The 27,064-nt window shown below is 40.0% G+C and overlaps 3 protein-coding genes and 1 long non-coding RNA gene across 5 annotated transcripts; 3 read left to right on the top strand and 1 right to left on the bottom strand.

Moving 5' to 3' along the window:
• Positions 1–1,365: 1,365 nt before the first annotated feature.
• Positions 1,366–8,912, top strand: nup54 (nucleoporin 54). 2 transcript variants are annotated; one of them, XM_058617070.1, is made up of 15 exons: positions 1,366–1,458; positions 2,163–2,270; positions 2,401–2,487; positions 2,667–2,831; positions 3,215–3,298; positions 3,852–4,010; positions 4,838–5,055; positions 5,139–5,326; positions 5,473–5,669; positions 5,752–5,806; positions 6,306–6,399; positions 6,751–6,858; positions 7,066–7,185; positions 7,936–8,046; positions 8,408–8,912. In XM_058617070.1, the coding sequence occupies exons 1-15, from the start codon at positions 1,416–1,418 to the stop codon at positions 8,534–8,536; spliced, it is 1,866 nt and encodes a 621-aa protein (XP_058473053.1). In that variant the 5' UTR covers positions 1,366–1,415; the 3' UTR covers positions 8,537–8,912. The 2 variants fall into 2 exon arrangements, with proteins under 2 accessions (XP_058473053.1, XP_058473052.1); XM_058617069.1 differs by lacking the exon at positions 2,667–2,831.
• Positions 8,913–10,188: 1,276 nt separating this feature from the next.
• On the bottom strand, positions 10,189–18,324 carry LOC131446609 (serine/threonine-protein phosphatase with EF-hands 2-like). Its single transcript, XM_058617973.1, has 17 exons — positions 17,056–18,324; positions 16,270–16,366; positions 15,801–15,928; positions 14,986–15,040; positions 14,663–14,838; positions 14,426–14,540; positions 14,302–14,348; positions 14,060–14,226; positions 13,867–13,903; positions 12,940–13,089; positions 12,479–12,832; positions 12,229–12,414; positions 11,906–12,048; positions 11,701–11,807; positions 10,943–11,106; positions 10,779–10,866; positions 10,189–10,630 (listed from the first exon to the last, which is right to left on the bottom strand). Exons 2-17 carry the CDS (start codon positions 16,346–16,348, stop codon positions 10,446–10,448), a joined length of 2,181 nt encoding a protein of 726 aa, XP_058473956.1. The 5' UTR covers positions 16,349–16,366; positions 17,056–18,324; the 3' UTR covers positions 10,189–10,445.
• LOC131446610 (uncharacterized) lies at positions 14,134–16,133 on the top strand. The gene is made up of 3 exons (XR_009233946.1): positions 14,134–14,246; positions 14,455–14,562; positions 15,836–16,133. It is a non-coding gene; the product is annotated as an uncharacterized LOC131446610 (long non-coding RNA).
• Positions 18,325–20,804: 2,480 nt separating the features above from the next.
• Positions 20,805–23,336, top strand: gsdf (gonadal somatic cell derived factor). Its single transcript, XM_058617972.1, has 5 exons — positions 20,805–21,118; positions 21,313–21,470; positions 21,559–21,639; positions 21,731–21,861; positions 22,142–23,336. The coding sequence occupies exons 1-5, from the start codon at positions 21,006–21,008 to the stop codon at positions 22,283–22,285; spliced, it is 627 nt and encodes a 208-aa protein (XP_058473955.1). The 5' UTR covers positions 20,805–21,005; the 3' UTR covers positions 22,286–23,336.
• The last annotated feature ends 3,728 nt before the right edge of the window (positions 23,337–27,064 follow it).

The raw sequence follows: 27,064 nt of genomic DNA, 5'->3' as shown, positions 1-27,064 counted from the left end.
TAGCTTTCACACTATGTCCAGCATCAGCAGTATTATGCATATTTTGCCCTTGAGACTCATTTTCTTGTAGACTGTTATATTGTGATTCAGGGATGCATGTTCATCTGACCTCATACATTTTTAAAATCTTTTGTTTGGTTTTTAATGACACACAAAATACTTATTATGATCTTTTTTTTGCATTTTGCACCTGGCAAATACTTCATATTGCAAAAAACTAAAACTATTAAATACTAAAACTAATTAAAAATCCCAAACTATTATAACTTTGGTTATTTTTTATTTGTATGCATCCTTTCTTGCCTTGACTTTAGGTAGTGGCAAAACTGAAATGACAGAAAGCATAATTTAGCAAAAACTAAAGGATATATGGCAAAAACAATGAGAGGATGAGAGGGAAGACGTTTTTTTCAAAATCCAAAAGAAAGTTGGAGGGGCTAGTAAACATAATACAGGTAAATGTGATTACTGTCAGCAGGAAGAAACAGTCCAGCATATGTTTATCAGAATCAGAATCAGAATCAACTTTATTTGCCAAGTATGTAACACATACAAGGAATTCGACTCCGGTTTTTCAAACACACGCTGTACATGAAACGTAGACATCAACATAACTTAACATATATTTGACAAGAGTGAATAAAAAAGGTGACCAGAGGTCCGGTTTATTTTTAAATATATATATATAAACGATAAGGTGCAGATAGTGAATAAATAAATAAACAAATAAACTGGTCAAGTGTTCTGTAGTGCGACGGCCTGGGGGAAGAAACTGTTCTTGTGTCTAGCAGTTTTGGTGTACAGTGTTCTGTAACGCCTGCCAGAGGGAAGAAGATCAAACAGGTTATTTCCGGGATGTGATGGATCTGCAGAGATACTACCTGCCCGTTTCTTGACTCTGGATGTGTTCAAGTCCTGGATGGTGGGCAGTTTAACACCAATGATTCTCTCTGCAGTCCTGATGGTGCGATTCAGTCTGTTTCTGTCCTGTTTGGTGGCTGATGCAAACCAAACGATGATGGAGGTGCAGAGAACAGACCGGACTATTGCTGTGTAGAACTGGATCAGCAGCTCCTGGGGCAGGTTGTACTTCCTGAGCTGTCGCAGGAAGTACAGCCTCTGCTGGGCCTTTTTGACTATGGAGTCAATGTTGTCAATGTTGTCAATGTATTCTATCAAATATTAAGAGACATTAAAATAAAAACATATTACAAAAGAACTTGAATAAATGTTATCAAGTATTATATCTGTTTCTTAACATAATTATTCAATGTATTCATATATATATATATATATATTCATTCACACGCCATACCAGATGGTGGCGGTAATGCACCAAATCGTCGTTTGCTAACCGCCATAAACCCTGAACGCTAAAGAGGAAGAAGAAGAAAAAGCTTCCGGTAACAGTCAACATGGCGTTCAATTTCGGAGCCGCTGCGGGAAACACGGCAACAAGTACGTACGTTTTTCTTCAATCTGATAATATTTAATGAACTGCTTTGTATTTATTGTTAACACATGGTGACTTTGGCGTATGTATGTGTTTTAGTGATGCGTGTAAATAGTCACTTCATGGCTCACGTGAAGCTCATGTAGCATGACAGCAAGACAGTGGGATCGTCTTTTTACCGGCTAAACACCATGTGAAATATTCACCGTCAAGTGAAGAAAAAAAAACGTTAACTGTTCATTCTAACGTGTTTAAAATTCAGGCTTGACGTAGTCGAATTATTTTATCCTGGCTTTGTGCTGCTTGGTGCATTCAGGTTTAAGTAATACAGATACATGCGTCAAAACCCTGAGGTAGATTTGTTGCTTTTTAAGTAGCTACTGGCTATTTGGGAAAATATTATAAGATTATGTGCATTTGGTAAGCAAACAAAAACATGCTCTGTCTAATGAAAGCCTGGGCTTAAAACACACAACAATGTGGAGCAAATGTAAAAACACAGTAGTTTCTTAGCAGGATGACATTGACTGAAGAGTTAAGGCTTGAATCAGCCAGGATAACTGGAAAATTAAGCCATTTAAGCTTTGCCTGGTGTATGTCATTGTGTACTAACATTTATTATTGATTTAAAAGAAACTTGAGCTTTAGTGTGTGTGAGAAGTGGCACTGTGTTGCAGTTACACTCAGCTCTCTCTGTGCTCTTGTAAAGGTGCCCCTGCTTTTCCATTTGGGTCATTTGGCGCAAAGACAACAGCATCTACAGCTTTTGGCTTTGGCACCCCAGCCACCACCACCACTGCGTCGTCCGGATTCGGCAGTAAGTCCAGATCCACATCCTCCTGCATTCTTAAGTTCTTTTGCATGTATATAGCAATAGCACACACTTCCCTTAGATTTTTGTAGGTAAACAACTTCTCCATTTTAACTGTGTATGGTTTTCTCTATAGCGCTCACAGCCCCTGGTTTTGGGGCAGCCACCACCACTGCTGCTGCTGCTCCAGCCACAGGATTTAGCTTTGGCTCCACCAACACTGGTAAGATACACTGGTTGTGAATGGTAATGTGTTTTTTTTTGTTTGTTTTTTTTCTTGAAACTGTGTCCTTTTTAAGGTGCTTGATGACTATGTTTCGAGTTAACGTGTCCATTTTATGCCTGATTTCCTGACCTCTATATCATTCTCTCTTTCTTGCTGCCTTCCTGCGCTGGTCGCAGGATTTGGGGGGCTTGGAGCTGGAAACACCACGGCTGGTGGGTTTAGTTTTGGGGGGTTTGGTTTAAATGCCAACCCAGCAGCGGTCAGCTTTAATGTGGGGTGCTTTGGTACAGCAACCACCACTGGCACTGTTTTCAGTTTTGGTAATAGCCTGGCTAGCACAGGTAGAAGACCTTTGATTGACTATTCAGTACAGTCTGTGTCTGTAAACACACATTTTCATCCATGTTCACATCTCTGTGGTGCAGTGCTTCTTCATCTCATCCTGAGATTTTTCACGTGTTGCATCGTTTTCATTTGCACGAGGAGACAATGTTTTGAATTATACACTCGTTTCATTTGATTGCTATATGAAGTCAGTAAATGTTTACCTTACATGCAAGACAGAAGCTCAGAGGTGAATGGAAACAATTCACTTTTCCTCCTGTTAATAAATTGAGTGATCATGATTTTCTCCTCTTTATGTCAAATAATCAGTGATTTAATTCATGTCATTCTCTTGCATGTATTTTTTTTCTAATTCAGATTTTGTTTGCTTTCTTTTTAGGCACGTTTGGTGGCTTTGGGCCAACGACGACAACTGCAGCAGCAGGGTCCACCTTTAGCTTTGCCACTCCCGCCAACACCACAGGTCAGCTGCCTTCAGTTTTAGTTAAATATAATATTTGTCTTTAGTTCAAAATTGACAATATACATGTCCACAGCACTTTTTTAAATGGGATGTTAGCAGTTTAGGCAAACTAACAACAATTGCAAAAGAGAAATAGGTTTTACCAGCTGTGCTTCAGCATGATTCAAATATTCATATTAAAAACTGTTTAATACATTTGCTAAAGTGAAAGTGCTTTTTTATGATGGCATGATAACCATCTTTTTGGAGACTGCCTTCAAAATTTAAATTCAACTCTGCTGTTTTGTTTGTTTTGTGTTTCACTTACTTTGGTGTAAATTGAACTTGATGAAATATCGACTGAAAAGTTGCTTTTAAAACCCAACAAATCAAATAACTCTTACCATAACTTACTTCCTCATACTCACTCATACTGTGTGTAAATGCTTCCACAAGATGTCTCCCTCATTCCACCACAATATACCTGTTCATCAAAGCCAGGTTCTGGTCATCATCATGTTTTTGTAGTCTGTGGATATTTTGCCAACTGTTTTGGCACGTGCTTCTGTTTTAGGAGGCCTTTTTGGTAACACGCAGAACAAAGGATTTGGATTCTCCACTGGACTTGGCAGTGGGGCTGCTCCTGGGGCAACTGGATTTGGGACTACATTAGGAGCAACTGGTCTTGGTGGTTTCGGAGGCTTTAACATCCAGTCAACTCAGCCACAGCAAGGTGAGAGATAATATTTCAGAATAACCATTTAGGACCCGTTCCGATCAGGCATTAACTGGGGACTGTCCAGAGTGCATCAGTCCCGATTGTGTTGAGTGTAGGTCTAGGGCTGCAACTAAAGATAATTTTCTCGATTGATCGAGTATTTGTTTGTCTGTTAAATGTCAGAAAGCAGTCAGTGTTTCTCAAACCTGGAAATTACGTTCTGAAATGTCTTGTTTTGTCCACAAACCAAAATGATTCAGTTTTAATGGAAATTAAAATATAAATTCACAATTGAGGAGCTGAAAAATCAGAAAGCTTGTTTTCAATTATTGAAAAAACACTGAAACTCAACTCAAAATAGTTGACAATTGATGTAGTAATTGGTTAATAATCGAATAATCACTGCAGCCCTGTCTATGTAGGTCTAAACAGAACATGTTCATAGGTAATTTTAGGATGCATTGTCATATTTCTGAGCTACTATCTGTTCTCAGGACGGAATAAAGGTTTGATATCATATCAACCAGCACTTTATTTCACCTTTTTTTTAAGCATTTTTATGTAGTTTTTGTTGACAGCTTGTCATAGCTCCTTTTCTCTGTTAGTTCTAGATCAAGATGGTGTCTTTTTTCAAACATAACCAATTCATGTTATGCCATTATGCCTCCAGAGGGCAATAGCAAGCTGGAAATTACAAATTTATGTTTCAGCGGTATTAATCTGTCAATGTGTTATAAGTCGGACATCACACACAGACAGCTGTCGAAGTGGAAGTTTTCTTCTAAGAAAACCGATTGTAATGTTTCAGAAGTTGTAACTTTACCTTTCTTTCCTCATACCAGGAGGATTGTTTGGTCAGCAGGCCCAGCAGACTCAGCCCACCCAGCTTTTCCAGCAGGTCACTGCTCTGTCGGCTCCCACCTTGTTGGGAGATGAGCGTGACTCCATTTTGGCTAAATGGAACCAGCTGCAGGCTTACTGGGGCACTGGCAAGGGCTTCTACAGCAACAACAACCCTCCCGTGGACTTTACCCAGGAAAACCCATTCTGCAGGTTCAAGGTAAAAAGGGAGAGCTTATTAGAGAGCTCAAACGTTTTGTTTGTCTCATGTGATTTTCAATAGTTGCCTGTTTGTCTTTCTAGGCAGTGGGCTATAGCTGCGTCCCAGTGAGTAAGGATGAGGATGGATTTGTAGTTTTGATTGTCGGTAAAAAGGAAGCAGATGTGCGAGCGCAGCAGCAGCATCTGGTGGAGTCTCTCCATAAGGTGCTGGGAAACCACCAAACACTCACTGTGAATGTAGATGGTGTCAAAGCCCTGCCAAATGACCAGTAAGTGTCCATAATCACATGTCATACAGTACTGCTACTACATACCCCCAAATGTAGAAATGTAGGGGATATTTAGCTGGAGGAAATTGTATAATTGATAAATACAATGAAAGAGTTATGGTGTTCATGAATCTTCTGTTCCTCAGGACAGAGGTGATCATTTATTTGGTGGAGCGTTCCCTTAATGGCACCTCCAAGCGGATTCCCGCCACCACGCTCTTCAATTTTCTGGAGCAGGCCAACATTAAAATGCAGCTCACACAGATTGGAGTGGCCATGTCTGTCACACGCACAGAGCTGTCCCCAGCACAACTCAAACAGCTGCTGCAGAATGCTCCCGCAGGTATGTGTGCATGCTCTTCCAACAAATTGTTGGGACTTTTATCTCCTTGAATAGTATTTAAGACGTCACCTTTGCTTTTTAGGGGTGGACCCTATCATCTGGGAACAGGCCAAGGTCGACAACCCTGACCCAGAGAAGTCAGTTTAAAGTATTTTCTTAGACTGTGTGTGTGTGTGTGTGTGTGTGTGTGTGTGTGTGTGTGTGTGTGTGTGTGTGTGTGTGTGTGTGTGTGTGTGTGTGTGTGTGTGTGTGTGTGTGTGTGTGTGTGTGTGTGTGTGTGTGTGTGTGTGTGTGTGTGTGTGTGTGTGTGTGTGTGTGTGTGTGTGTGTGTGTGTGTGTGTGTGTGTGTGTGTGTGTGTGTGTGTGTGTGTGTGTGTGTGTGTGTGTGTGTGTGTGTGTGTGTGTGTGTGTGTGTGTGTGTGTGTGTGTGTGTGTGTGTGTGTGTGTGTGTGTGTGTGTGTGTGTGTGTGTGTTATTTAAATAGAAAAGCAGTTTGATTTTTACTATGACTAGACTTACCACACACTCAAATAATCTCACAGCATGTGCATCCAGGCTTGGGTATAGCTCACAAAAAAGCTGTGCAATTGAAAAACCCGCAGTTTGTCAATGAGAGTCTTTTCATGTTGCCCTCAGGTTGATCCCAGTACCTATGGTTGGTTTTAAGGAGCTTCTTTGCAGGCTGCAGATCCAGGAGCAGATGACCAAACAGCATCAGACCAGAGTTGATGTAAGTGAAAACACTGCTGCTGCTGCTGTTTCATGTCTTGGTTCTGTAAATATGTTTTTAAGAAACATGGACAGAGAGTCCTCTTTACATCAGCAAAGCAGATTTTATATTTTCCTTGTATAACGCTAACTCAATATCATTATAATAAATTACTGTCAATTTGGTAAAAAAACTAACAAAGAAAAAGCTTTAGTTTTTCATAGAGTGAAAGGCCAAATCATGGCAATCATTGCCAGGCCTTTCTGTGTGAAGCTTGCATGTTTTCTCTCTCTGTATGGGTGTTACTCTTTATATACTTACAAGAACTGCCCCCGTTTTCACTCGTTCACTCATACACATGTGCTATTACAGATAATCTCTAATGACATCAGTGAACTGCAGAAGAACCAAGCGACCACCGTTGCAAAGATTGCCCAGTACAAGAGGAAACTGATGGATCTCTCTCACAGGGTGCTGCAGGTAGCTGCCTCATTTTTCTGACCTCATTCTTTGCAAACATTTTCTTAAAATAGTTGAGTTGTTCGCCATGGTCTGAAAATTTCCTAGAGTTTGAACCGAACGCCCTGGCACTGTCGGCATCTTTCCCCGCTTTATCTTTCCTGCTTCAATTATTCTTTCATATTTATCACTCCTTCTCCTCCTTAACTTTCTCTGTTTCGGGGGCAGGTGCTGATTAAACAGGAGATTCAGAGGAAAAGCGGTTATGCCATCCAAGTGGACGAGGAGCATCTCAGGGTGCAGCTGGACACAATTCAGTCTGAACTCAATGCTCCCACACAGTTCAAGGTAAGTACATCTAACCTGAAACTGTTACAAGTGCACACTCCCTCGAGTCCTTCTGTTTTTCATTTATGGAATGAACCCGACATCAGTGTGAAAGAGCTCAACTGAATGTTTGAAACTTTATGTTTAAAGGCTTTATTTGCCGAGGACTCAAATGTAAATCAAGTCTAATGAAGAGCATGACTGATCAGCACTTGGATTTATAGATTAGGAATTGTGATTAGAATTTAAAAAAAGATGGAATTGTCATAAAGTTTTAATTTAAACAAATGTGCTTTTAGATTCAGTCCATTGTCAGGAGTTCACGCCACGCTGACTAAGCCCATCACTTTTTCATGACTCTCTGTGTTTCTCAGTTTAACAGTGCTTAGATTCCACTAGTAAAGCTAAATGGCTGCAAACAGGTTGGAGAATGACTCAACATAATATGGTACAAAGAAGCGCCCACAAAAAGTTTCACAAGTGAATTCTACTGCTAGAAAAATACTAGTCTTTTAGCAGTTTGACAATATAGATACTTCCAGACAATGCTATACTGTTTTTATTCAGGGAGACCAAACACGTAGAATAATAACCTCGACAAGTTACGCACTGCAACTTTAATTATTACATTGATGAATTAAGTTAAACCATTACAATCTAACAATTCTCATTTAATGAACATTCGTTGGGATTCAATTCTATTTCTTAAATTGGAGACTACTTTTTTTCTTCCATTTTTGATCAGTCTATTTGTGTTTCCTTATCTTTTAGGGCCGTTTGAATGAATTAATGTCCCAAATCCGGATGCAGAACCACTTTGGAGCTGTGAGATCAGAAGAGCGCTACAGTGTCGATGCAGATCTTCTGAGAGAAATCAAACAAGTAAGAGTCGCAATTAATTAACAATTTGTCCTGTTTTTGCAGCGTGCTGTGCAGTTTTTCATCATGGTCTGTATTCATGAAAGTTTTTATTACTCATGCAAAACAACTGAGCACCTGTGACAAAGGAATTTGTGGTAGTATCAACTAGTCATTCATGTGTGTTGTGTTAGTGGGAGGGAAAGAAAACTTGAGTTGGCAACTAGTAAAGTAATATTTTGTGAGAATTTACTGATTATGCGACCAGTCACAGGCGCTCAGTTGTTTTTTTCTTTTGTGGTGTCTTGATAAATACACATTTTACCAGATACTGTGAAATGTCTTTTTAAAAAGGTAATAAACTAGACTTTTCTCTCACTTTTAGCACTTGAAGCAGCAGCAGGAGGGTTTAAGTCATTTGATCAGTGTCATCAAAGATGACTTGGAGGACATCAAACTTATAGAGCACGGACTGAGCGACAGCGGACACATGAGAGGAGGCATCCTGAGCTGAGTCCAGACCACCACAAAAACCCACATGCTTTCACTCATACAGTCTAATGAAAATAGGCCTTTTTGCCTAATAAGAAAAGTCACCACATTGATTTGTTAGCAAGAGCATCTGGTCTTATTTGCTAGACTGACCAGTCTGTTGTTATAAGTCCTGTATCACCGTTGTGGCAGATTTATCAGGAAGGACAGGCTTGACTATGTATATCAGCTTAATGGAAACACAGTCTAATAATAGCCGGCTTTCTTTATGTCAGATCAGATTATGGATACATACCAGGCGACATGTAAACAAGTTGAATACATTGTAAATACATCTTTGTATTTCTTTTTTTATGCTGTAGGAATATTATTAAAATTTCCTTTTAAATTTAAAACAAGGTATTCGCCCCGCTTCTCTTTCCTTAAAAGCGTGTCCCACAGTCGAGGTGACGTCAAACTCATTTTTGTGATCCCTATGTTTACATCTTCAGACTGGCCCTTTCCTTCATCTCATCAAAGTACGGCTTGAGTTGATAGGATTCATGCCCTGGATTCACATCCCAAGGAAGAAATACTGGTGAACAGTTTAAGCAGCTTTCAGACAGATTATATCCCCTCATGCAGACAGTCACGCATACCTTAGGCTATGAATTACGCATTGGATTTGAGAACACAAATTGAAGTCAAGGATACGTACCTGCACCTTTGTTACAGAATAGGAATGAAAAATATGAGCACATAAAATGATGCACAATGCACAGAACTAAAAACACTTAGAGTATTTCAAGTATTTAACATTATGAATGATAGAGTCGATAAATGACACATATAACTAATGGGTTAATAGTCACAGAAAATCACAGTAATTGATTGCAAGGTTGCAACAGTTCACTCTTCTCTTAATGAACTGTCAAATCTTAGAAGACGTCACTTGAACGAGAGGAATGTTTGACCTTTTATCTTGAAAATGTGTTCAAATTGTGAGGTAAAAAATGTCATTCCTGTTTGTACTATTCATACATGCGTTCTGTTGCAGTAGATTTACAAACTGTTTTTCAACCTTGCAATTTTTTTATTCTACTTCAAATGTGACTTCTAGAATTGAAAAAAAATAAAATAAATATACATATATGTATATGTGTGTGTGTATGTATGTATGTATATATATGTATGTGTATATATATATGTATATATGTGTATATATATATATATATATATGTGTATGTGTATATATATATATATATATGTGTATTTATTTTATTTTTTTTCAATTCTAGCAGTTCAGTCCGCCCTTCCTTTTGGCAGTTACACATTATACATTACATTAACTAATTTTGAAGCTGATTTTAAAAGACAAAAAAATAAAGGAATAACAGTAAATACAGCCGCACCTAGATTACCCACAAAACAACAGACAGTGTGTTATATTAGCAGTGGCTAACGTAGCAGACTGTGCTAACCTTCAGATTCAGCTAGTGCTGTCTCAGGTCACATCATTTGAGTCAGATTACCAGGTTCTGTGTAGCTAAAGTTATCAGGTTTCATATTCTGTACTAGCTGTCACATATGCAGTCTGTGATCTGATTTTGTTGTGTAAAATGAGTGCACTTTCTTTTAACTCCTTACATTGTTTAGTTTAACAAGCTCTCTGGGCACGGAAGACAAAATACAGAGTGACAAGTGAGGTATTTTATTATCCATCGTACATAAGTAAGTTATATGCAATCAAAATAGAATAAATGTCTGGTATAAAGTATATTGTACAAAAAAAGAAAGCAAACATAGACACAACAAAGTCTAAGAGGTAGATGAGATCTACTTTATACCTGCATATTCAATAGTGCACTCCCTGAGATTCTACAGACCAGTATTTCCAAGTCTACTGAAGACATGCAGTTGTTGTCTACATCTACAGCTCCTGGTCCAGACTCTCAGCTGTGTGCAGACGGGTCCACCAGCCGAAACGCTTCCAGGAACTCATTGATGTCGATGCTGCCGTCCTTGTTAAAGTCGATACTCTGTGCCAGGTCTGCGATGGCCTCGTCACTGATCTCTGTTTTAAGATGTGAACACAGGAGCTTCCAGGTCTGTCGGAACTCTTCAAAAGAGATCAAACCTGCACGGCGCCACAGAAGGAAGAATTCATTGCATATACAGTATGTGTTTTATATTCTTCACCACTGAACTGAATCAATAGGGCAGTGTGGTAGGACAGGAAAAAGCAAAGACGGGTGTCTGTGAATTACGTGAAGCTGTTCACTGACCGGAGTGATCTGTGTCTATGATTCGAAAGATTGTTTCCAGGTTGGAGTGGTTCCTGTACATCGTCTCCAGGATGCTGGTGTCCGATATCTATAGAGGACAGGACAAATCGATAATGTTTTTGCAACTCTGTGTGTCTGGGATAGTGAGATGGGACGAGTCTGACCTCTAGACTGCGCTCAGTGATTGAGAGCTCCCTTATCCACTGCTTGTAGTCCACCATGCCGTTCTGCACGCTGTTGACAAGCTGAGGGCGCAGCACTCTCCAGGGCAGACTCAGCTTCAGCACACTCTCTGTGGCACTGGCCCAGTCCCTCAGACAGATCATTCCTGATACACACACAGAGAGAGAGACAAACTGATGACACAATAGTAACACTTCCACCAGCCACTTCTTTAGATTCACCTGTTCAACTACTCGTTAATGCAAATGTATAATCAACCAATCATCACATGGCAGCAGCAGCTCGATGCATAACAAATCAAGGTCTTGAGACCTTGAGATTTGACTGGCACCATGTTGAGGTTTTACAACCAGAAACTAACAGACATCACCGGCAACCAGGTTCGTATTGGACAAGACCAGCTGTCGGTCACACTGCTGCCCACTCATATGTGTCACTTTATTGTCTATTTTCCTCTAAATAGGGCCTTCATTTACAAAACGGACTACCGGAGAAGACCTGAAACAAGAGATGGAGTATGCCAACTCCTCAGGAAGATGTTATTTTGTGATATTATAAAAACTGAGCTAAGGTAAGCAGAAAACCATCTCTAAACACACACCATGTTGAACCTTGAAGCAGAAAACCAAACTGGGCACTTTATTGGTTACACAAAGTACCAGTGAGTGTAACCTGGCAAACTACAACTAGACAGTGTTTGTCTGTGAGTGTGTCACTATCACCACTCAGTGTGTTGCACCTGTGTTGTTAGGATCAAACTCCTGGAAGGCACTGATGAGATCTGACTTATGCACAAAGAGCTGTTTCCTCAGAGCTCGCAGAGCCGATCTCTCCGTCCACCCAACACTGGTGTGAGAAAACAAACAAACTGCTATTTGTACAATATAACTTGTAATAACCGAAACAAAGTGGCACAGTTTGTATCTTTTCGCTCAAGTTTTCACCTTTGTCTCAGGGTGAGGTCTCTGCACGTCTGGCTGGCCTGATACTGGCTGAAGTGTGGGATCAGATCAGGGCCTATTCTGATGTAGGCTCCTCTGTTGCTGCCCACCTCATAGTAGTTAGATGCTGAAAATATAGTCAGCACCTGAATGCAGCAGAGGACAACGTGTGAATTTGCTAAACAAAGTGACCATGCTCTTTCTGCTATCAGATGACAGTGTTTTTAACAGTACCATCCACAAATCCTTGCTTTCATATTCTTTCATATTCTACCTTAATCTCTCCTGTTAATCCAAATGTCAGTGTGTTATGTGTCTGCATTCACCCTGCGGTTGTGGCAGAACTCATAGCCGTCCTGTTTGCACTCATGGGAGCGAATGAGAAGCTGCAGGTTGTGTCTCCCCAGCACTGCCTCTGTGACATCTGGGCCCCAGTAGCAGCCTCCACCTCGCACATTGTTGGGAATGCAGCCATTTTGGGGCATGGGGTCACTCCATAACACATCCACTATCTGGGTGAATGAATCAATTACACACAAATATCAACTGAGATTTCTTTTCTTTTCTGTCACTCACCTGTTTCCACTCGTGCTCATCTGTCTCCGTGGTTGCTTCACACTCTGGGTCTGAGTCGGACTCAGACCTCTGCTGCTCTCCATAGGTCTGGTCAAACCCAGCCAACCTGCGCCTCCTTTTCAGCTCCTCTTCCACTGTCCAGCTGAGCTGAGGGCTCATTGGCAGGTTGTGCAGTGAGCGGCGTGGAAGCTCACACCTCTGAGCTGTTGCCGAACTGTCGGGACTCAGAGAACACACTCGCCGCCGGCCTGCCACTGGTCCGCCAGCATTTCTGTTATTGCTCTTTATTGTCTGCGTCCTGCTGCTGTTGACCGCACAATGGTTCGGCTTAGAAGGCCTGAGGGCCGACACATACTGCACACGTTTAAAAAAAAAACCACAACAAACAAAAAACACACAGTTTAAAACACATTTGCTTCATACAACTGACACGTTGGACTGATGCTGACGACCTCTCTTACTTTGTGTCTGTCCACACGGGCTATGGTGTGGAGGTCTGTCTTGTCAGAGATCCCTCCGTGCACAATCAGGATCTTGCCATCGATCACTGTGGCCAAAGGCATCCAGCTGAAGATCTCCTGGAGAAGTTGAAGGATCTTCTTGCCATGCATCTGCAGACGACAGTTAAGTAGTAGTAGAGTTAGGTATAGTGATTATGATAAGCCTCATGTTTTATAGCAATATTTTAATATCTAGCTGTGTGGCTTTAAGGATGTCAGTGGTGGCAGTCCTCCACTGTGGTCCAGGTGGAAAAAATAATCCAATATTAAAGGTCCAGTGTGTATATTCATAGAGACAAACAACCATTCACTCTCACACTCACACCTACAGTCAACTTTAGAGTGTCCAAATTGCCTAATACCCAAATCTGCATGTTTTTGGACTGTGGGAGGAACCTGTAGAACCTGGAGAAAACCCACACACATGCATACTCCATGCAGACCGGGTCTCAGACCTGGGTTTTCTCACACTAGATGTTACTCATACCTACACACTGGATCTTTGATTGTTGGATTGTCATGAGGTTTAATAAGTGTTAACAAAGTTTGGCTCTCTTTACATCTACTTGCTGAATTGTAATTACTTTGGTTCCTTCTGACTTTTTATGAAAGACCATCATCTTTGTCTGTCTGGTGCTATATGACCAGATATCTGCAAAAGTAATAGCTTCAACATTTCCTGAATATTTTGTGCAAGTTGGCATATCTTATATCTCTAAATCAGAAATGTGCTGGTCCAGTGCTAGGTAATTTCCCCACACCACAGCCCTTCTTAGCCACAAGTGTATTCCCCATCCTTCCCGTGAAAACTTCAAAAAGATAATAATTTGTGTTTGCAGTCCACGTTTTCCAGAGCAGTAGAGAATGGAATGAATATGTTTGACTTACCCTGTATTTCCCCAGTACTTCTTTAGTGAAACCATATCTGGAGAAAACACACAATTAATAAGCAAGTGACTGAATTTAAACAGAACACATGCAGTTTGCACAATATAAAGATACTGTACACCAACCCCACCGAGGCAGAACAAGCCACTGAGTAGGATTAATAAATTGGAAATATCAGTCAAGTCGACTGTACCTCATGTTAACAATGTGGTCCTCGTGGTTCCCTCTGTTCAGGTGAACGTCGTTGGGATAAACCAGCAGGAACCCAAACAGGATGAGCAGCAGCTCTAACGAATTTTTGCCACGATCCACAAAATCTCCATTGAAGACGTACGGTCTCTCAGAGGACGGCAAACCATTCTGGACAAATGAAGTTCAAGGTGATAATATGAATATCACTCACTGACAATATGGGGATTTGCATGTTGTTATTACCTTATAGAATATCAACAGCAGGTCCTCAAGGTGCCCGTGTAAATCTCCTGTGTAGGAATAATATATATGATGTTAAAATTTTGGCAGAAAATGTCAGGGTATAAGTTTCCAGGTCTGCTGTTACCGCATATAGTAATCTCCTTTGTGTGGCAGGTGGAGACATGATTGATGTTTGTAAGAATTCGTAAAAGTCTCCAAGTCTCTCCAAGAAGCTGCAAAACATACCGAGCATGGAGCTGCTACTGGGGGAAAAAAAAACAGGTATGAATAAGCAGTGCCAGATAAAGAGGCAACAAATTGAAACATGTGTCTTTTTATCTGCTTTTCTGCCAGGAATGTACTTTTCTGAATGTGTGCCTACTTGTTTGTGCTTGAAGGCCTCCACCAGCTTTGACACCCCACAGAAGGTCATAGGGAAGTGAAGGTGGGGGCCAGTGTAGCCGTCGGGGACCTCGATGCTCTTGTAGCAAAAATATTTCTCCCACTCTCCGTCGCGACAGGTTCCATTCTCAGGAAAGATGTGAGAAATGAGGTTTCCTACATTAAAGCCAGAGGGGGGGGGGGGGTGTTAGCCTTTTAAACATTCCTCAACTAGGGGCTGCAGCAAGTGAGCTCAGATTATCTCACTGTCAGTAATCTAATGGAATCTACAACAAAGTGTTAATCTGTAAATCAGCATGTTACTTTCACTGCTGGTCGGGGTGAAGTGGTGCATCAGGAAGACAAAGAAATTGTAGAGCTGCAGGGGGAGATAAGATAAATAGTGAGGATGATTCACAGAAAGCAAAGGAAAGTTTAGAGTTAGTTATTCTTGCCAGACACCAACTAGTGACAGTAAATTTGACCTCTGCATTTAACCCATTCTTTTTACACACCTGTAGCGATCACACACACACACAAGCCGAGCACAGGACAGGAGCAGTGGGCAGCATTTATCTACACCCAAGGAACATTGGGGATGGGGTGCCTTGCTCAGGGGCACCCATGCTGTAATTTGAACGGATTTCAAGCTCAATTCCTTTCCTCTTGGCCATGGGCTGCCCATGGTGTCTATAGCACAATGAGACGGGGTAGTGGCACGCACGGTGGTGAAGGACAACACTAGAATATTAATTTACTCATAACAATAGAACAATGTCAACATGGTGAAATTTAGCATGCTGTGTGCATCAGTGGTCACTGGTCCGTCCCAGGTCCTTTTATATGTTGAATTTCTGTGTTTTCTGTGTTAGTGTGGGTTTTCTTAGGTTTCCTCCCACCATCAAAACATGTATTAGGGTAATGCTCCTGTCAGTGACCCTGACATCCAGTCTGCAATCGGTCCTTACTGCTCATTGGCTGCCCACTGCTGCTAGTTCTAGGAAGGATCCTTGTAGAGGATGGGTAAAACTCAGTGGACGATCTTCCCCAATGGGCATTAATAAAGTTACTTCAACTTAGTTATTGGAATATTGTGTTGTGAAATAGTTGTGTCACTGTGGAAAACTGTGCATCCACACCTTAATCTGATCTTGCTCTCCTGCGTATTCAATAGACTGGAAGATGTTCCATGTGCACCTGCGTCTGATCTCCAGTCGAGCCACATACTGACGGTACCAGCGCTGGATCAACAGAGCTGCTCTGATGGCTGAGACAGAAGAAGGAGATTGACTGTCTTTCCAGTGTGTAGGCCATTTATTTTTTTTAATTCACTATGTCAGATCTAGACTGACTGACTCACCAATGGCAGCTTCACAGGGTGCATTAAATGTTAGTAAACATTGCAAAAGGTCAGTGTTGAGTCAATCTGACATTTTTTCTTTGATTTTTTTTTTCTTTTTTCTTTTTTCTTTTTTTTTTTAAAAAACCCACTAGTTTAAGTAAGATATTTACCTGGGACTGAGAAGCTCACTTAAAATGACAGACAGAAGATAATGAAAGACACATAGTTACTACAATGGTGCAGAACATTTCTGTAAAATCTCAAACATTGCAATGATTTTGTTAAATTTGTACCTCTTTCACATTTCTTCAGCTGTTGTTTTGGTTTTCCCAGGCCACATCCCATGACCCTCTGCTGTCTTCACTGCCAGACACAAAGATACTTTTTTGTGCAAGTCAGATATGTGACCTTGAGTCAACCCAAGAATAATGAAATATTACACAGTTCAACACATTTTTCTGCTATCAGATTCTCCACATATTTTCACACAACATAATATAACATAATATAATATAATATAATATAATATAATATTAAAAAGGTTAGTTCCTGGGACTTTTACAACTTAAATGTAAAAGGTACAGTATGTATAGCGTTACAATGTATAAAAAACATGAATATTGCTGTGTTGTTAGACTAAAAGCAGTGTTGTAATGTAACAAAATACCAATACTTTGTTACTGTACTTAAGTACAAAATTCACATATCTGTACTTTACTTCACTACATTTCCTCTACATACCCTGAGCTACCATGGCTCAATCCAAACTCACCTTTTTAATGCTTTTAAAAAGTGCATATTATGTCAGAAAATTAAATGTTGATACTTAAGTACAATGAATGTCATATACTTTAAGAAAAAAAAGTGACTGCAACTTCTACCAAAGTCATTTTCTGGTAAGATACTTGTACTTTTACTCAAGTATCCCTTCTATGTACTTTATACAAGACTGACTAAAAGAGATCAAACATTAGAACATTAGCCACAACAACAACAAAACAAAACAAAACAAAACAAAACAAAACAAAACAAAACAAAACACTGGACCTTACCTGTCCACTCACACACCTTTTTTTCATCAGCTCAGATTGTCCGGCCACAAATTATCTCACCAACTTTTCCATTTCCCGCACAGCAGCACATGCCCTATAGTGGCTGTAACGCTCACAACCGTCATGCGCACACTTACACACTCAGACACAGAGACCGGCAAAAGGCTTACAAACAACACAGCCAGGTGTCTTTGACCGACCTTGTGATCACTCAAACAAAACAAGATGCATGTGGATTAGGATTACACATTACTACGGCTGGCATCTACGCTGAATAAACGGATGAGCGCTCTGACAAAGGGCAGCAGCTGTTTTGAAAGCTGGCTGCGTTGGCCTGTGTAATCAATGTGAGCAGTACATCGGCTGTATGCTCTCAGCATGACCACCACTGGTCCATAAATGCAGAAAATATTGTCATAATATGTGTAATTTGACTCTATTATAAACACAGCAGTGGCTCAAATAACATTTATGAAAACAGAACTCAAACATGGTCAGCACAACAGAAACAGACGGCAGTGTAAACAAACACTGCAATCTTTTTTGTTTTTATTTATTTTACCATTATTTTACCAGGATAATCCCACTGAGATTGCAAATCTCTTTCCCAAGGGCGTCCTGGCCAAGAGGCAGTAGCAACAAACACACACATCGGCAAAGACAACTCATCCAAAATTATAATAAGACAACAACAGACATTAGAGAGCCTAGCGACAGACACCCTAAAGCAGCGACAGACCAATGATTTAGATTCTAAGCCCTTCAGAATTCATTTGAAACGATCCAGAGAACACAGATTTTTCAGTTTGAGGGTGTTCTGTAGATTGTCTGAATACAAGCACAATATTGGAATGCCTTTTTTCCACATTCTGTTCGTACACTGGGGACGGAGAATGTGTGAAAATCATTGCAAAAAAAAAAAACTCTTTGCAAAGGTTCATTCTTCTTTCCATGACTATTTAATCACATAGTGTAACATTGTATACATAGTGGGTTTGTTGTCCACCAGCCCTAATTAAATTCATCTCACATTCATCAGACATTAATTTTGAAAAGTATCTTCCCAGTCATGCTTCCCACAGGTGTGTTTCATTAGATTAAACATGGATGGAAAAGTAGCCATCTTTTAAAAAAAGAACAACTCCCCTTGTGTTGTTGAAATAGATTTCAAGAATGGCATCTCTGTTGTCTGGTCGGCACAACACTTCTGCATCGTGCATCCTCCACAATCCTTCATCCTGCCCCGGAGCAGCTGCCAGTGGTGTGACTCCCAGAGTCGTTACAACAAGGAAGTCGTGGGAGAGGTCTGCTACTCAAGGACTGATTATTCATGTTTGGCAACATGAGGTCGAAGGCGCTTTGTGTCCTTCCATAACCTCGGGATGAAGGTGTGTTAATAAATTCAATTAAATAAGTTTCATGCATTAAGGTGGAAAGAGTACTAAAATATTCTACTCAAGTAAAAGTACCACTATTAGTAGCTTGTATAAATATGTATACATAAGGACTGTCGTCAGATTTCTTAATAGTGATTTCTTAGTAATGTTTGTCTTATATAATCCTGAATTGTTTATCAGATGAAACATCTTTGTACGTGCACTTAGTGATGTTGCATCTGCTGAGACAGTTTGTTATTGATGGAAACATTCCAGTACCGAAAAGTTGAGGCCTGACAAAGATGAGGTGAACTACACGTAGTTTGTTGAGACCTGTCAAACAACTGAGGCAAGATCTGGTTGTGTTTTTTAGGTATGATATACTGTTGAGGACACCAAGTGCTTAGAAGAATCATTATCATATCACATTTAAAGAACTCTTTTATAATTGAAAGGAGCTGTATGTGAGATGTGGTAGACTCAGTCTGGCCAGCATATTGTTCACAGAATCTTGATAAATGCTGCTCAAGTACGTCTAAATCATCCTTTCATCCAAAAATTTGACAAAGTTATGCTTTTGATCATCTGTTTATTCAAATTTGACATTTACTTTATTTATTTAAATAAATAAGTGCATGGCAAATCTCATTTTCTCACCTAATAGTCTGCTAGACACAATTGGGGATTGCAACATTGAGCCGGTCTGAGATTGCATTCACGCTGCACTGTAGTGAAACCTACCGAGCCTTTAGAATAGCACATTCCCCTTCCCCGCCTATAAGACCTATGGTTTTAGGCGGACCAGAGTTCACACCTCCCCAAACGAACCGGACTTTCCGGGCAAACGAACTAGGGTTCATTAAGAAGGGGTGGAAGTTTTGCAGCATTCACTGGTGAAGTTGCAGCTGATCATCCCTCACCTCATCCTTCCCTTTCCAGTGTTTTGAAGACCTCATGTAGCCTTTGGTTAGCGTCAAAACTCAAAATATGTTAAGTTTGTCCATTGTGGGCTACTGTAAGCCTCTGTAGAGCTGATGTGGCTCCTGATATAAATATAAAAGGCTCATCAAGGAAAAACAACAATTCATACAATCAGGTGATTGTAAACTTCTAAGTGAAAAAGTTATTTTCAACTGAAAATCACATCATCTAAATTTCACATACTGGACCTTCATGAAACTGTCTTATTGCTGGATCAGCTCTACGAAGGCCATTATTTTGGACCACCATGTTTGTACAACAGCCCACGATGGACAAACTTAATATCTTTTTGAGTTTTGGTGCTAACTGAGGCCACTTAGTTTTTGTTTTGACACACTTGGATATTCAGCTGCGACAACAACAACTTCACCAATACATTTGACACACGTGAAGTGAAAACATGCATAGTTGTAAGTGTCCTGATGAGGAATCTGCTTGTATCAGCTTGTGTCAAGTGTTGCTGCAGCACTGTTGATGAATTATCATTTAATATATCACTGCAGTAATAAACTGCATATTATGGGCTGCATGGAAACCTTTTGTTCTCACTGATGTCGGGCTTCACTGAGCAAAAGGAGGGAGCATCTCAGGACATGAAGTTATCATTCCTTGTGTGTCTTTTAGATATGAGTATCACCTGCAGAGGAGAAATAACCTTGTGATGTTTGTCAGGGGAGGGTTCTGCCTTCACGCCCAAGAAAAGGGATTTTTATTAAAAACTGATGAGTACCCGTATGTAGAAGTAAATGGACAGCTTGTGTGGTATAGTTTTACAGTCTATATGTGAAAACGTAGAGATAATTGATGAATTACTTATCAGCAAGCAAGTGGCAAAAAAATGTAATTAGATTAACACACATTCTAACATCAAAGGACCTGTGTGGAACATTTATGTGGGTTTATTGGCAGAAATTGAATGTGCTACCTGTAAGAGTGTTTGTATAAATGTATAATCCGTTTACAATAAATTCTGTAGCCATAGAATAAGCCTTTTATGTGTTCTTTAAACAAAGGTCTTACTTCATGGAGCCCGCCATCTTGCACTGTTATATTTTTACAGTAGCCTGCAGTCTCATGATTAGATGTCACTTATTCTTACACACTGGACATTTACATTTCTGTACATATAAAGGCATCAGATTGAAGACTATCTTATGATGAATTCAGTAAAACATGTCGTAGTGGAGAACACCTTTACTGGAAGCACTTATTTTATCGCTTGTCCAGTTTTCCACCGGTGTTTTGATTGATCTCTCATAGAAAATAAAGAAAGGTAAAAAAAGAAAAAGGTATGTACCTCCTTCTCATCTCTCATTGGCTTGAGTCCACTGGCCTCTGTTGGTTCATCCCTCTCTCACTCTTTCACACAGATCAGGGGACAAGAAGACAACAATGTTAAGTATCTCAAGGCCAATTGAGAGTACTAGAAGATAAAAACCCCAGGTTCCCAGGCACCGTCTATCAATACCTCATACAGCATCCTCGCCTCTTCACTCCCATCTCCAACCACCAGCCAGACGCAATACGACCAACTGCAGCCTTCAGTCCGATTCAGAAGCGTTGCATCTGGTAAAACCATCCAGCTCATCCATCATGTCCTTCGCAGTCACTGTCGTGGTTATGCTCCTGGGCTCTTCGGTTGCGGTTGCATATGTCCTGCAGCCATCCAACGAAGAGCCTGCAACACCTGCTCTGACTTATCCCAGGTCAGTATCAAATGCATTCACATACAAGGCTGGTGACACCTTTTGTGCTTATCTTTTGTTTTGTTTTTTCTTTTTCTTTGTAAGCAGAGACAACTAGATTCTGTGTGATTCAAGTCTCCTTGTACCATGTCCACGTCTCATATTTCCACGTGTTTCTTCAATCATATTTGCATCTTTTAATGTGTGATGTTCAGGTGCCAAGGTGAGTCACTGGAGTCCATCAGGAAGAGTCTCCTCAAAGCACTCAACCTGCAGACTGAGCCCCGTCTTCCTGCTGGCGGACTGGACACCATCAGAGAGCAATGGCAGAGAACTTTTGCCACCATGTCTCAGAGAGCTGAGCACAATTCAGGTATGTGGAATCCAAAGTTCATAAAAGATTTTTTGAGAGCCCTACACTTTTCCCGTATGAACCTAATCCCATGTGCATCTTTTTCAAGCCCCTCCAGTTGCAGCACCTACTGGTGCAAATGGTGCAGGCCTGTCGTGCTGCTCCGTGACCTCTGAGATCTTCATGAAAGGTACACATGCTGCATCTATACTGCCCAGCACGTATATATGAAACACTGTAATCCTTGTTAAAATCTTCCTTTTTGTTTGTTTGATTGCTAGATCTGGGCTGGGACAACTGGGTGATCCATCCTTCCAGCCTCACCATGGTTCAGTGTGCACCCTGCAACCCAGAAACAAAGACTCTGCAATGTCCATCATCCTTCACCAACTCCCATGATGCCACCTCACAGGTCTAATTCTCTTAAGATATTTAAATATCTGAACATTTTTAGTAGAAGCATACAGCTGGATGAAATAGAAACATAATCCTGTAGCTGTTTCCTCCATTTAGTTGAAGGGGGGAGAGAAATAAAGAGTTTGACGATTAAAACCCTCAATATACCATGCAACAAATGTCTGTTACTTCATCAGTTAACCTTTGCACAGATTTGACTTCACTAAACTGAACTTTATACTCCTAATCTGAAATTCATACTGTGTCACTGACCCGCCCTCTCTGTTGTTCTGCAGGTGCCATGTTGTGAGCCCAGCTCCCAGGAAATGGTGCCTGTCGTCTACATGGATGAATACAGCGCGGTTGTCATTTCCTCCGTGCAGCTCACCCGCAGCTGTGGCTGTGGACCTGAAAACATCCAGCAGCCCAGCAAACAGTAAAGTTGCTTTTATTGGTATCTGACAACTGAGAGCCACCTGGCACATGAACGAAAACAACACATGTCAGAAAGTGTAGATAACACCTCCCAAATCCAACAAACTCTTTTGTTGCATTTGAAAGTTAAGTGTGGGAAACTAAGTTTTGCATCCCTGTTTCTCCTGTTGTAACTGGGGAGAATGATACAAGGGCAGTATATGCACTATATTTGCGCAATAAGTCAGATTTGTTTATTGAACTAAATCTTAAATCCCGCTCCAGCAAGTGTTAGCAAAAGTATTGTTGAAAATGCTGGTAGTTTATTGCTAAACAGAGGTCATGAGTTTGGAGCACTATTTATAGTTGCACTGAGTGTTCCCTCCAGAAATTTGAGACTGCCCGGAGCCAAATCCTCTCACAAGCCTGTCTCTCATCTGAGCCGTGAAACAACTCTTTGCCACCATGGAAAAAGTTTGAATTCAATATTACATAAGAGTATATACATATATATTTTTTTTTATGAAACAACTCATTCAACTAAATACAGTTTTTAGGGTTGAACTTCTCTTGAGTAAATCTGTGCTGTACATCTCCACGAACATCCATTGGTCACACTCCAGCAGAAAATATAAACAGGATGATGTTACCCCACAATCCCCCCAAAAAGCTTATTTTGAATGATATTTTAACAGTTTATGGGTGTCAATTCTGTTGGTCAGTCATGTGTTGATCCACAATATTTTGTTTGATTCTGTAATGCATGCTTTTATATTCATTTTAAACAGTGTTTGTTTTCTTTTAATATGCATATCTGATGTCTCTCATGACCTTTTTGAACACACATTTTGTCTGTTGTTAGATTATTTGCTCTCACTCACTTCACCACGTTACCTCACAACTCACCTATTATTTATGAGTGAAGTGCGACTACACTGCCACACTTTTATCCACACGCTGTATTCAAATACAAAAATGCTTCATTGTGCTTTTGATGCTTTATTTACATCCTAAACATCTGTACAATTTAAATGATTTGTTGCTTAGATTTCCTTCAATAAAGATGATTGAAATCAACTTTTTCTTTTCTGTTTTCCATGCGCAGTTTAATCTTAAATAAAAATTTGTATAATTCTTAAAGCGTTTGTTGTTAAAGCTATTTCCACTGCACCAGACAGCTACATGACAAGTCCAGAGGGAGGGAAATAGCAGAGGAGCAAATGTTGTCTAGAGGGAGGGCAAAGTAGAGAAAGCAATGTTGGCACTGTTCTCCAGAAAATCAGGCGTTGGTCAGGGGAAGAGAAACGTGCTGCGCACTTCTGACAAGCATTCAATTTTTTCACTTGCTTAGTGTGCATTTGCACCGTGGGCTTTTATAAATCTTTTCCTGTGTGCAGTGGAGCCCTAACAATTGTGCAAGATCGTACTCTACAGTAAAACCACGACTCTGCAAGAGGACAGCACGATTGGGAGCAGTTTAATGTTTTATTGATATTGATCAGCATGTCAAAATATCTCTCTGTGTGGATGTCCTTTGGTGTACTGGCCACACTTGTGCTGGCTGCAGAGGCAGTCGAGTGTTCGGAGGAGGAAAAAACACTGCTGAAACCAAAGCTGACAACCACGTTGGTGACACAAATGACAGACTGTTTAATGGAGTGCACTGGGATGACGTACATCAGAAAACTGCAACTTCAGGATAATCGCAACATACGGCTTATTGACTCCACGGAAGGTAAGGAGCCACAGAGTGTGACACGTTACACTCAAAAAGGGTTTGCTCCAAAAGAAATCTGTCAAGCTGTGCTTGAACTAAAACGGACATCATTAGGGGTGAAAGTGCACAAATGTTTAATGCCGATTCACCATTGATTGCAAATTATAATAATAAAATTACACTTTTGTTATATATTGCCTTTTAAAACACACTTAAAAAGTGTTTTACAGGACACAAAACATCAATAATAAATCAATAATTAAATCATTTATAACATATTCTTGGAAATCAAGTTAAAGAAGGGTGTGATATAAAATATCATAGGTCTAATTCTCTTAAGATATTTAAGTATTTTCAGTAGAAGCATACAGCTGGATAAAATAGAAACAGCATCCTATAGCTGTTTTCTCCATTTGGTTGAAGGGAGAGAAATAAAGAGTTGTATTTTTTTTATGATTAAAACCCTCAATACACCATGCAACAAATGTCACTGACAATGTCTGTTACTTCATCAGTTCATCTGTACACATAATATATCATAATCTCCTGTACACAGACATATTTTTACAAAACTAGTCTCTCTTCCCAGGAGACCTCGGGGAATACTGTTGGTCCACAGAGCTCAAGTGCAACACTGGGGAGAGCTTCCAGCATGCCTATGTGGTGATACCTGTGGACACATCTGCAGTTGGACACAAGCAGCTGGAAGTCAAATCCACTGTCCCCACTGTGACCAGACTGCAGGAGCACATCAGCCCGACAACAGTCGCAGAGAAGTGCGGCTTCCGTTATGACGTGACAGGGCCCATCAGCACAAGGAACTCTGGGACGTTGTTCTGTGTCCAGGTTCTCACGCAGGAAGATGTCCTGGAGGACACGTTTCTTAAATGTCCTCCCTTTATGGTCACTTTCTGGCAGAGGAGTCTGAGTCAGTCCAACTAACGAGGGGGTGGATAAAATATCCGTTTTTACTTGAGAAAAACCCCCCACAACAACCAGTTTATTGAGATGCTACTAAAGTATAAAAGCACAAGATAATCAGAAACATGTACTTGTATTAAGTACTGTGTCATTATGTGCTTATCTATTTTAATTACTTTACGAATGTGTTGATTTATTGTTAAAAATCCAGTCATTTTTTTATATTTTCATTTTTTATTGGAAAATGACATTTATAAAAGTGTGTTGGTAATTAATTGTATGTAAAGCAACTATATGTATATATACATATATATATACATTTCGCTAATTAGGTTTGAAGAGTGACAATATTATGCTAATACAATCTTGTTTCTGTGTTAATCACAAAGTAGTAGCTTGAAAAAACATGTGTGGTATATAAGGGAGGATGGATGTCAGCTTTATAAAATGGTAATTTATTTCGATTTTTCACAGCTGGAATTTTCATTGAAATAAGATGGTTTTACCCCCAGTACACAATTATAACCATAATATTACTATGTTGTTCACTAAGTGACGCCAATATTTGTATTGTAAACCTATAATTCAAGAAGAATCAAGTCACTAAAGCTGTGAAACAAATGTTTAGGGATAAAAGTATAGACTATTTTAACATGCAGTACTTACTTATAAGTAATCTTGAGTACAGCACTTAAGCAAACTACTTCATTACATTCCAGTAATCTGTCAGTCAAATGTTTAAGTTCTGCTTAGAGTGTTTTGCCCATCCATGAATATGCTCTGGAGTGGGTTAGGGTTTGCTGTGAAAGTGTGAAGAGTGAAAGTATTTTCCTACAGAAACACTCTTTTCTTTTTTGACTTTGTCAAAGCTCCAAAGGCTAAATGTGTTCACTGTGACAACAAGGGTGAGGACATGAATATACATGAATACATCTTTGAGATATACAGTAATGTTGTATGTGAAATACTACCACTACCACAATACTGGTCTGTATTACAAGAGTACATCATGTATGTTTTTGTCATATTACTTTGCACATGTACTGCAGCCCTATGTCAGTGTGTATTCATTTGGTTTTACAAAACTATGACGTGTTGATGTGTGTTCTATTCTGTTTCTACAAGGGGAAGGATATAGTGCCATCTAATGGAGAGATACAGTAATAATGTGCCACTGTCTCATTGATGCCAATCTTTAGGTTATGTGTTGTGCATTTACTCTTAATATATATATATATATATATATATATATATATATATAGTTATTTTTTGAAGGGATACAATGAGGACTTAGGTTTTGAGAAACTTGGGTTTGGTAACTGCAGTGCCAATAGAAACCTGGATTTTACATCATGTAGACATCTTATCCAGCTCTCTGGACATTCTTTGTTGTTCAAGAATATATCTGATGATGACTCCACAGACAGTTGGATTCTATACTGAGATATAAATAACTGTGTTTCTCATGTTCTATGTAGGCAGCATAATCAGAATATGCACAAAGTCAAGATTGTTGTCAAAAAGAATATGCATGAAATACTTTTACATGTATTTGGTTTTGAATAGTCATGCTTTACATACTTTGCAGGGGTTAATTTGTTTCATGGTGTATTACCATTTGAATTAGGCCCCCAAATTGTACATTGGCATTTATCTTTGGGATAATATTACAGTGTCATGTTCCTTTGAGCTGTCATAGGTCTTTTCGGTCTCTACTCAGGTCTAAATGAAGAAAGATGTTGTTGGTGTGGCTGACGCTTGGTTCTAGTGTAACGACCAGCCAGGGTGAGTGTCCAGTGTCAGACCCTTCTCGACAGCATGTGCTCTAAGAACAGCAGCACACAGACACATAGGCTACTTAAGTTTTAAACCCAGACAAAACTCTTTTCTGATGTTTTATCCCAATGTGTCGATATCTCCATTGTGGGAATAATAAAGCATTATCTTTTCAGTTGTCTGCTGCAGGCAAAACTCAGAATTGCTGCTGTTTTGTCACCATACTCAGTCACCTAAACTGTGACTGCTCCATTATTACTGGGAAGGAGAACAAATCCCTGCCAGCTCCATCACAGCTGTTGTGAATCAGTGAGATGCTGCACAACCAATACAAATATTGTAATAGATTTCAGTTCTAAATCAAAATGTGGATAATTGCTCTTTTCTCTCT

This window comes from Solea solea, chromosome 19, assembly GCF_958295425.1.
Source record: "Solea solea chromosome 19, fSolSol10.1, whole genome shotgun sequence".
Taxonomy (NCBI): Eukaryota; Metazoa; Chordata; class Actinopteri; order Pleuronectiformes; family Soleidae; genus Solea; species Solea solea.
Note: the sequence above shows the minus strand (reverse complement) of the source record. Positions and strands in the feature narration are given on the sequence as shown.

Coding starts and splice junctions, on each gene's coding strand:
- gsdf (XM_058617972.1), top strand. CDS start 21,006: ATGTCCTTCGCAGTCACTGTCGTGGTTATGCTCCTGGGCTCTTCGGTT. Junction 21,471..21,558: donor GAGAGCTGAGCACAATTCAG/GTATGTGGAATC, acceptor ATCTTTTTCAAG/CCCCTCCAGTTGCAGCACCT. Junction 21,640..21,730: donor CTCTGAGATCTTCATGAAAG/GTACACATGCTG, acceptor TTTGATTGCTAG/ATCTGGGCTGGGACAACTGG.
- LOC131446609 (XM_058617973.1), bottom strand. CDS start 16,348: ATGGGATGTGGCCTGGGAAAACCAAAACAACAGCTGAAGAAATGTGAA. Junction 12,415..12,478: donor ATGAGCACGAGTGGAAACAG/GTGAGTGACAGA, acceptor TCATTCACCCAG/ATAGTGGATGTGTTATGGAG. Junction 11,107..11,700: donor GTTTGATCCTAACAACACAG/GTGCAACACACT, acceptor TGTGTGTATCAG/GAATGATCTGTCTGAGGGAC.
- nup54 (XM_058617070.1), top strand. CDS start 1,416: ATGGCGTTCAATTTCGGAGCCGCTGCGGGAAACACGGCAACAA. Junction 5,056..5,138: donor ACCCATTCTGCAGGTTCAAG/GTAAAAAGGGAG, acceptor TTGTCTTTCTAG/GCAGTGGGCTATAGCTGCGT. Junction 5,807..6,305: donor GACAACCCTGACCCAGAGAA/GTCAGTTTAAAG, acceptor TGTTGCCCTCAG/GTTGATCCCAGTACCTATGG.